The 11,095-nt window shown below is 41.4% G+C and overlaps 1 protein-coding gene across 1 annotated transcript in view; it reads right to left on the reverse strand.

Moving 5' to 3' along the window:
- Positions 1-8,195: 8,195 nt before the first annotated feature.
- LOC107667978 (NACHT, LRR and PYD domains-containing protein 3-like) overlaps positions 8,196-11,095 on the reverse strand; it is a 10,088-nt gene continuing 7,188 nt past the window's right edge. The window contains exon 7 of the mRNA XM_016459713.1: positions 8,196-8,388. Within this exon, the coding sequence (XP_016315199.1) occupies positions 8,196-8,388 (193 nt within the window). The remainder of the gene's footprint in view (positions 8,389-11,095) is intronic.

Raw genomic sequence — 11,095 nt, forward strand, 5'->3', positions numbered from 1 at the left:
CCCTGGTCTGTCTAGATGTTGCAGGATGTAGTGCAGTTCCATGTTGACTGTATCATCCACAGATCTGTTTGCTCGGTAGGCAAACTGCAGGGGGTCCAGTAAGGGTCCAGTGATGTCCTTCAGATAAGCCAAAACCAGTCTTTCAAATGATTTCATGGCCACAGACGTTAGAGCCACAGGTCTGTAGTCATTCATTCCAGTAATTTTGGGTTTCTTTGGGACGGGGATGATGGTGGAGCGTTTGAAGTATGAAGGGACTTCGCACAACTCCAGTGATCTGTTGAAGTAAGAAGATGGGGGCCAGCTGGTCAGCACAGGTATTCAGACAGGCTGGTGTCACACCGTCTTGGCCTGGTGCCTTTCTTCTTCTGTTCTTTCTGAAGACCTGGCGCACCTCGTCTTCACTGATCTGAAGTGCAGGAGGGGGGGAGAGGGGGAGTGCAGGAGGTGTGAATGGTGTTTTTTCAAACCTGCAATAAAACTTGTTCAGATCGTCTGCCAGTTGTTGATTCTTCATAGTGCTGGGGGATGGTGTCTTGTAATTGGTAATGTCTTCCAGACCTTTCCACACTGAAGCAGGGTCACTGGAAGAGAATTGGTTCTTTAGCTTTCCAGAATAATTCCTCTTTGCCACTCTGATCTCCTTTTCCAGTGTGTATTTGGCCTGTTTATACAAGAGTCTGTACCCATTCCTGCGAGCATCTTCTTTGGCCTGACGGAACTGTCTTGAGTTTTGCAGGGAACCATGGTTTGTCATTGTAGGTTAAATGAGTCCGGGTAGGAATGCACGTTTTCACAGAAACTGATATATGATGTTACAGTCTCTGTGAGCTCGTCCAGATCATTGGCAGCAGCTTCAAAAACACTCCAATAAGTGAGGTTGAAACAGGCTTGTAAATCGCTTCTAGATCGGAACAGCACATCTTCTAGATCGGAACAGCACCTTTCATTGATGTCCCGCCACCTCGCGATTTCCCCGTTGATTCTGCGTCGAGGTCCGCTCTGAACAGCTGAAAGCCTGGCAGATGTAGTGCGCTGTCCGGAATGGCGTCATTCAGCCAGGTTTCCATGAAACACAGAGCAGCAGAGTGTGAAAAATCCTTCGAGATTCCGCAGATGGATGCTAGGCAGCGAAATCCACGCTGTCTGAGCTTCATGAGCACGCCGGCTCGCTTCCCCCATCTGCGCATCCTAAAGCCTTTGATCAGCGCCGCTGCTCCGCCAACTACAAAGTTCAGCAAAACGTCCGAATAATTGAAATTCAGTAGAAGATTTTGTGGCATGTTCTGCCGAATGTTCAGCAGTTCATCCCTGGTCAAACTGATTGTGTTTGAGAAACAGGAAAAACTAACAAAAACAGTACAAACACTGGAGACCCAAGCAGCCATCTGCGGCACCATCTTGTTTATATCAGCAGATATAATTAGCAGATAGTGCTTTAACACCTCTTCTGAAAGACCCAGAATTTGATAGATACTTTAAAAGAGAGTGGGCATGCTTTCTAGAAATGAATGACACCCCCAAATCATCTCCGTCTCTTCTGTGGGAAGCAGGGAAAGCAGTATTAAGAGGAAAAATAATCTCATACTCTGTTTACAAAAAAAAAGAAAAGAAAAAGGAACATGAACAAGAAGCAGAATTGGAACAAAAACATCAAACAACTTGAAGACATCAATATAAATAACCCAACAGAAGAAACACAAAACAAAGAGAATATAAATTTAAACTAAATGCAATAATCAGTAAACATAATTCCTGATTCATAGGTAAGACAAGAAAAACTTAAATCACAAATCGGGTAAATATTTGGCAAATCAAATCAAACGAAATAAGGAAAAATCTACAATCTCAGTTATTGCAGACTCACTGAAGGAAATTAACCAAATCTTTCAAAATGTTTACAGTAAATTATACTCATCTGAAAACACCCAAATTTGAATGACATCAATTCATTTCTCAACAGTATCAATTTGCCACAACTCAATGAACACCAAAGAAACAGTCTGTTATCACCTACAACACAACATGAACTTTTCACAGCCCTACAACTCATGACGAACAATAAAGCACCAGGTCCTGGTGGTCACTTTTGGTCCATTTTATCACCAGTCTTCATCAGAATTATAAGATTAAAAAAAACTCCCAACTAATATGAACACAGCCACAATTTCACTCATGCTCAAACCCAATAAAGATCCAACATTACCATCAAGCTATCGTCACATTTCTCTGATCAATGCAGACATTAAAATCATTGCCAAAGCACTAGCCCATAGAATAGAAAAGGTCACACCATCTATGGCCACATTCACACAGCAGCAGAATACGGTTGTCAGTCCTATATTTAAGTCCTTAAATGATGTTTTATTTACAAAGTTCGGGAGGAGCATGTTCAGATAATTAACCCGGCCAATTCATCATCAGCAATTACACCACCTATCCTATCAGCTCGAGAGAGAACTTCTATAAATAGCCCAAACCATCTTACCTTTATTCTCTCTACAGTATTCCAGCATTTGGTTCGTTCCTTTCGCCTTTTTTATCACAGACCCAATTATTTCCCGTCCAACGACGAGACCGATACTGGGGATTTTTCAGATCCTCCACTGCAATTTGCTGGCCCCATGATCACTCCTTCTCCGCCAGACATGGCCACCGAGCACCAGGCTTCATCGCGGCCGCCGCTCTTCTCGACCAGCCACACGCTCTCCATGACGCCGAGGCTTAACCTCGCCTCCACTGGCGAGACTTCCAACTTCCCCAGCATCCTCGTATCATTCGCCATACCAGAAACTCCTCCGATCGGAAATTGGACAGTATTTAAGTTCAAGGCAAACGCTGATTAATTCCAACGCACTGTTCTCGCGGAGGGTAAACAAAGCTGATCTATACGATCTATTCGTCACCCTGCAAATTGGCCAACCTCACTCCTAAATCCACTCCAGCCGCGAAGGTGGCCAATAGACCATGCAAAGCTCCGAGCTCGCCTCGCTCAACACCACCATCGTCCCGCACAAGACCCGGCTCTCCTCGAGCGCTAGGTCGCAGCAGCAGCAGGCCTTCAACGAGCCTTGGCCGCATCCCAGTTCTCACCGCAGCAGCCTCACTCGCTTCCCGCTTCGGCTCAGCCTTTCACCGTGGCTCTTCCGGCCGCAGTGCCGTATGAGGCCGGGCCTCCAGCTCTTGTAGCAGATGCTAGCTCGAGGCTGCCTCCGCTAGTGGCGCAGGCTGTGTTGAAAATTAATAAATTTTTAGGTGAAGTCGCTGAAAGCAGGTTTCGTGGCTAAAGTTTGTTAAACGACGTTATGACAAACGGATGTTGATGCCATTTTGTAACTGCAAACCAGGCGTTTTTCCAAAGTTTATCATCCACACTGAAATGTCTGAAAGCGTTACATTCGCCTTACTGTGCATGTATAAATGCATCACTGAGATGATACAGATGGAACAGACATAAGTTTCACGCAATTCTTCTGGCAGGATTAATTCATTTACGGAAATATTTCATCATTCACTGACGCACCCACGGCGCGCTCACTCAGAATGGATCTAAAACGCAACTGCCCTCGTGTTTTGCCGCAGGACAGCTATCGTGAGTAAATTTTCGTCTTTTTTTTTTCGTCGTCGTATCGTCTTTTTAGGACTGTAATATGAAGAGTGTGCAAAGTAGATATCTTTAGCAACAGTGTGAAAGTGAATAGCACATAACTGCACAATTAATGTTACCGGTATAAACATGTCTATTGGTACAATGTGCGTCACATGACTAAACATACGTCATCGTTTTCAAAAGCCTCCATTTCCACAGTCCATACTACAACGTGAAAACAGCTTTTTCAAATTTATCCGCTCTGGAGAGCGTTTCAAAAGCTCTGTTTTCCTGGACTCCTTGTCTTTGTGTGGATGGAAGGCCAAAATGAGATGTTTTATTAACAAAGTTCGGGAGGAGCACATTCAGATAATTAACCCGGCTAATTCATCATCAGCAATTACACCATCTATCCTATCAGCCTGAGAGAGAACTTCTACAAATAGTCCAAGCCATCTTACCTTCATTCTCTCTACAGTATTCCAGCATCCCTCCACCACCCCGACTCCTCAATATCGGCCCGTTCCTACCCCAGCACAGGGGGAGCACTCTGGGTCTGGGCTAAATGCTGAGCTCGGACCCCTCTCCCCGGACAGGGGAGGTACCCCGGGTTCGGGAGGAATTACCGAGCTCGGAGCCCTCTCCCCGGACAGCACGCCAAACACGCATAACCTTTACTCTGTTTATTATATATAAGTGTGAACTCGTGAATACGGTTACGTTTGCACACAGTACGATTATTTACGAGCGTGACAAACACATTCAAACACAGTGCGAGAAAGAGCCACTCTGCTGCACAAACGCATGTCTACCATGTGTTGCCTGTTTTCATGTTTGGTTTCAGTAACTTACAGTGACAGAGAAATGAGCTGTGTGTCATCTGAATGTTTTAGATCCAGTCTCCACCGGAGCCGCTCCCGTCAGCCGCTCCCGTCAGTTTTGTGTTTTGCGCGTGATTAAAATGCTTCGCTCTCCATCCAAATATAAAAGCTGCTGTCGGTTAATGAAGATTTGATGGATGAACTCGTGGTTCGATTGAACTCTTGTCGTGAGAAAGTAATAAGACTTTAAGTTTTGTGGACGTCATCATCTTTGATATTACATTGGTCACTGTTGCTATGGTTACTGGTAAGGACTATGGGCTTGACTTCTGTTGCACGTTCATACAGATGGAATTCAAGACGCTACTGTAATTTGCTGTGTGAACGGGACATTTTGAAACTCACACCTGTAAGTAAATGTGGTTGTCAATCCCAAAAACTGACAGTGTGAATGTAGCCTATAATACATCCAGATCAAACCGGTTTCATAAAAGTTAGACTAGCATCCACCAATACACGCAGACCTTTCAACTTAATGCATTATTCTTCTATTCAAAAAGCAAAAACCATCATAGTTACTCTGGACGCAGAACAAGTTTTTGATAAGGTCAACTGGAAATTCCTGTTTTCCACATTAGAGAGATTTGGTTTTGGGGAGTCATTCATTAACTGGATCAAAATTCTGTATTCCGTGATATATCGCATTACCGAATACCGGCACAAGTCTAGTACACACGGTGTGTGTGTGTGTGTGTGTGTGTGTGTGTGCCGGAGCAGTGGGCAGCCATTTTTGCTGCAGTACCCGGGAAGCAGTTGGGGGTTCGGTGCCTTGCTCAAGGGTCTCACCTCAGTCGTGGTATTGAGGGTGAAAGAGAGCGCTGGTCATTCACTCCCCCACCTACAATCCCTGCCGGTACCAAGACTCAAACCCGTGACCTCTGGGTGACAAGTCTGACTCCCTAATCATTAGGCCACGACTGCCCGTTAGCAGCAGCCATCCATCAAAACATTAAAGGAGTTCAAACACTAAATATACACCACAAAATCAGTCTTTACGTTGATGACTTACAACTGTATTTACAAGACCCCCCATCATCATTACAAAAATCAATTAGACTCATTGATTCATTCTTTCATTACTTTTCGTCTCTCTTAGAAGAAAACAAACATAACCCCAGGCACTTATTCAATACAGTGGCTAAATTAATGAAAAACAAAGCATCAACAGACACCGACATTGCCCAACAGAACAGCAGTAATGACTTTATGAATTTCTTTACTTCCAAGATCAATACTATAAGAGATAAAATTCTAACCATGCAGCCGTCAGCTACAGTATGGCATCAGATTATGCACTATAGATCCCCTGAGGAACAATTCCACCCATTCTCTGCTATAGGAGAGGAAAAATTTTATAAACTTGTCAAATCATCAAAACCTATAACATGTATTTTAGACCCTATTCCAACTAAGCTACTAAAAGAGGTGCTTCCAGACGTCATAGATCCTCTCCTGAATATTATTAATTCGTCAATGTCATTAGGATATGTCCCAAAAACCTTCAAATTGGCTGTTATTAAGCCTCTCATTAAAAAAACACAACTTGATCCTACAGAATTAATTAAATACAGACCAATCTCAAATCTCCCTTTTCTGTCAAAATACTAGAAAAGGCAGTATCCTCTCAGCTATATTCCTTCTTAGAGAGAAATGGTATCTGTGAGGATTTCCAGTCAGGATTTAGACCATATCATAGTACTGAGACTTCTCTTACCAGAGTCTCAAATGACCTGCTCTTATCATCCGATCGTGGTTTTATTTCTCTATTAGTGCTGCTGGATCTTAGCACTGTGTTTGACATTATCAACCATGACATTCTTTTGAGTAGACAACAAAATTATGTTGGCATTAGTGGAATTGCATTGGCATGGTTCAAATCCTACTTATCTGACCGTTGTCAATTCGTAGCAGTGAATTGCGAGCTATAATATCAATCACAAGTACAGTATGGAGTACCACAAGGCTCAGTACTAGGACCACTGCTTTTCACGCTTTACATGTTACCCTTGGGAGATATCAAGAAACATGGTGTTAGCTTTTACTATTATACTGATGATACTCAGCTCTGTTATACTGTTATACTGATTATACTAATTTCTTTGCGGCCTGATAAAGCATATCATTTCGGAAAACTAACAGATATAAAAAACTGGATGTCTAGTAATTTCCTACTGCTAAATTCTGAATAAACAGAGGCTTTCATTTTTCGACTAAAACTTCCACATGTAATAATCTAAAACACTGTCTAACACTTAATGGCTGTTTTCTAGCATGTGTAAAACCGTATTTTTCCATCTTAAAAATACATCTAAATTATGACCAATGCTCTCAATGTCAAATGCAGAAACTTTAATTCATGCGTTCATGACCTTAGATTATTGTAATGCTTTATTGGGCGGATGCTCTGCGCGCTTAATAATTAAACTCCAGCTGGTCCAAAATGCAGCAGCTAGAGTTCTTACTAGAACCAGGAAGTACAACCATATTAGCCCGGCTCTGTCAACTCTGCACTGGCTCCCTATTGAACATCGAATACATTTTAAAATCTTGTTAATTACTTAAAGCCCTGAATGAATAAAGCCAGACACACTCTGTCAGTTTAAATCTAGATTAAAGGCCCATCTCTTTAACCTGGCATACACATAATACACTATCGCATTTCTATAATTTAAATTCGTTAAAGGGTAGTTAGGCTGCAAATAATTAGACAACGGTGATTACAATAGATGGTAATCACCGTAGCCATACAGATCCAGTCTGTATCCAGACAAGGATATAACCAGTCCTCTGCACAATCTGAACTGTGTTGCAGCCTGGAATTAAACCACGCCATGCTGATTTCGTCTGGCCAAAGGAGAACTGGTCCCCCGACTGAGCCTGGTTTCTCCCAAGGTTTTTTCTCCATTTCTGTCACCGATGTAGGTTTGGTTCCTTGCCACTGTTGCCTTTGGCTTGTTTAGTTGGGGACACTTGACTGATTGCACAGACACTATTGGAAGAGAGCTGAACTGGATGATGACATCACTGAATCATCAATGAACTGACTTTAACTGGAAAAATTACTCTTTGTTATTGTCCTATTGCATTATTGATAAGCTATTTTCCTGTTTGACACTGTGAAGCTGCTTTGACACAATCAGTATTGTATAAGCGCTATATAAATAAAGGTGACTTGACTTGATTGGACTTTAATATTTCCGAATATTCAGTCAAATGGAGTAAATCTTCTATGTACTTCTTCTTTAATGTAATGAAATCTTCTTTCATTACATCCCAACAGCTTGGATGTGACATCCCAGATACCACATATCCTTCTATGCACCAATCACATCACATATTTAAGCATCAACGTTTCCCCCAGGCTGTCAGATTTGTTTAAACTTAACTTCACTCCATTACTCAAAACAATAAATGATTATCTTCAATGCTGGATGAACTTGCCACTCTCCATTATGGGCAGAATATCAGTAATTAAAATAACTATACTCGTTAAACTAAACTATTTGTTCTCAATGATGCCAACACACACAAAAAAAAAAAAGTTTAAATTTAGTTAGGAAGTAAAGGTTCTGTTTTGTTGGTAATTGGTTTTATTTGAGCAGTTAAGTTTACTCCTAAGACTAGTGCCCTTGAAATCCTTTATATTGTTGTATTCCTTAGAAACCCCAAGACTCATATAGATATACACAGAGACACTGAAAAGTTTAAACGATAAAACCTAAAAACTATTCCTGCTTGACATACTTGAGTTTGTCCAGTGTGCATTTTGGATCCTCCCATTTTTTAGAGAGCAGCTTGACTCCTGAATCTCCTGGATGATTGTAGCTCAGATCCAGCTCTCTCAAGTGTGAGGGGTTTGAACTCAGCGCTGAAGACACATAACAACAGCCTTTCTCTGTCACCATACAGCCAGACAACCTACAAAAACACAGCAATAGTCCACATGAAATTAGTTTGTTTATATCATATGTTGTATCCTTTTTGTATTGTACTTATCATTAAAAAAAAAACAATTATTCATATTTAGTATTATCAGGAAGAAACAAATATTCCCCCAAATCATTAGCCATTATACATCTTGCATTTAATTGCAAAAGTAAATAAGTCATTTGATCTCTCACACAGACGATAGTGGCACAATTCTACTCCTGAAATCTTATGTCGACAAAGTAGTGAATGAAAGAATATAAAGATAAGATTTAAAAACAAAACTTCTAACTTAATGTTCTAAAATGAAACAAGAAGCCGACTGCAGATCTCACAGTTGCACTTGTAAACACAACACTGACAGCTTCTTGACCTGGAGGTGAAGATTTCAATCAAAAACTCGCTATCCAGTGAGAATCCTCTGCTGCTAGCCCACACGAGGGATTTTTGCCAGAATGACACAGTGATTTATTTTTTTCCAGTTTCAGAGTTTTTCGTTAATGATCAATTTAATTTTTGTTAGCTTATTGAAAAGTTATGTTTCAAACATTTGACACAAATCTACTTTACAGAAAGTGTAGGGATGCTAAACCTGAACACAGAGCAGAGTATTTGCAGAAAAGGAAACAGAACTCAGATATTGAGACAAAAAAGAGAGAAAATGAAAGACACGAGAGCACCGCCCTGGTTTAACATTCCAGTGGTACATTGACTGAAGGGGTGGTCACACTACACTTTTTTGTTCCATCGACTTCCATTCATATGTATGCAAACGTGTCACTGGAAATCCAAGCTTCTGCGAAAAGTTTAGCATTTCGCTGCATTCCAGAGTTCAAGCTTGGTGAAATCTTGACCTGCGAATTCGTATCATGACCAACAGCAGTTCGATACGTCACAGCATGACCTCATAGCTGAATTAAAAGAACATACATTTAAAAATGCAGCGCTGCAGGAAAGTGGAGTAGATTATATGTTTTTTACATTTTAGATGTATTATTAGTTATGTGTTGAATTTAAGTTTTTAAAAAAGATGCTGCAGAGCGTGACGTCATATCACGACTGTTGAAGCTTACAAATAAATTTTGCATGCTCAAAGTCTAGTGTGACCACGGCTTGAGTAACAAATTAGACAGCAGCCAGAGGATCCGATATCAAAAAGGATTATAGGTGATATGTGAATGTTTCTTAGCTAACTTGACCTTACAGCCTATAGACTAGTGTAGACCAGTTCAGTTTCACTGTGTAAGCATATGAAAGGGGTGTTGACACATGAACAGGAATGATGGGTTGAAAAATATTTAATAATATTTAAGTTGTATACTGAATTATAGACCGTTCATATTACAGACCCAGTTAAATGTTTTTACATTGTTCACTGCAGTTTCACAATCTCTGATTTTCTCTAGCATTGTGCTGAGATTGGGGATGCATATGCCCCCTATAGATGGCATCTATTAACCTGTGTATATTCACCTAAAATTCACCTCAGTTTTTTTATTGTATTTTTTATATTGAACAAAACATTAAAAAATATAACGTAACAAGGTTCAAAATGACTATTAATTCATGCTAAGATTGAGACATCTCACCATTGGCTGTTGTGCCAGCACATTTGCATACATTTGAATGAATGAAAGAGGGATTTATATAGCTCTTTGTTGTATATTGCTGTACACCAAAAGTGCTTTAAAATCATATGAGGGGGTCTCTCTTCAACCACCACCAGTGTGCAGCATCCACCTGGATGATGCGATGGCAGCCACAGTACAACGGCGCCAGTGCGCTCACCACACATCAGCTACAACTGGAGAGGAGAGAGGGTAATAGAGCTAATTCAATGGATGGGGATTATTAAGAGGCCATGATTGATAAGGACCAGTGGAGGGAATTTGGCCAGAACACCGGGGTTACACCCCTTCTCTTCACGAGAAGTGCCTTGAGATTTTTAGTTACCAGAGAGAGTCAGGATCTCGGTTTAATGTCTCATCCAAAGGATGGTGCTTTTTACAGTATAATGTCCCTATCACTATATTGGGGTATTAGGACCCACACAAACCACAGGGTAAGCACTCCCTACTGGTTTCACTAGCCCTTCTTTCAGCAGCAACCTAGTTTTCCCAGGAGGTCTTCCATCCAGGTACTGACCAGGCTCAGCCCTGCTTAGCTTCAGTGGGCAACCAGTCTTGGGCTACAGGGTGATATAGCTTTGGCTGCATTTGCATAGTTTATATAGCGTGGAGGCACTACGTAATCCACAGCAGAGTGTTACATCTCTCTCTGTTAGTAAGTCGCACTGTGTTTGCTCAGTTATAAAAAGAGAATTAGGTTTGGTTACAGACAAAACTTCACGTATAAGTTGCACGAAAGTGCATTTGATGCATTTGCTGTCTGTGACAAGTGGGGCGGCGCCGAGAGCCATGGGAATGGAGCGAGGCCGGTGGAGTAAATGATAATGAGCAGGGGTTAAAGCAAAAAAAAATCCTGAGCCTGAACTTTTTTCTGGGGGTTGGGGTTTGGGGGTTGCGGGGGCGGACACATACACAGGGTTATTTGGCAAACAAAAAAAGAAACTAACTAGTAACGTTTCTGCCATTGTAGTCTGAGCCTGTCAAGGGCTAATGGCAGATTATGGTGGGATATTTGAAACAGCAATACCAAGAAAGTTTACTCACTACAATATGGTGCAAACACATGTAAC

This window comes from Sinocyclocheilus anshuiensis, unplaced genomic scaffold (assembly GCF_001515605.1).
Source record: "Sinocyclocheilus anshuiensis isolate Anshui unplaced genomic scaffold, SAMN03320099.WGS_v1.1 scaffold3742, whole genome shotgun sequence".
NCBI classification, from domain to species: domain Eukaryota; kingdom Metazoa; phylum Chordata; class Actinopteri; order Cypriniformes; family Cyprinidae; genus Sinocyclocheilus; species Sinocyclocheilus anshuiensis.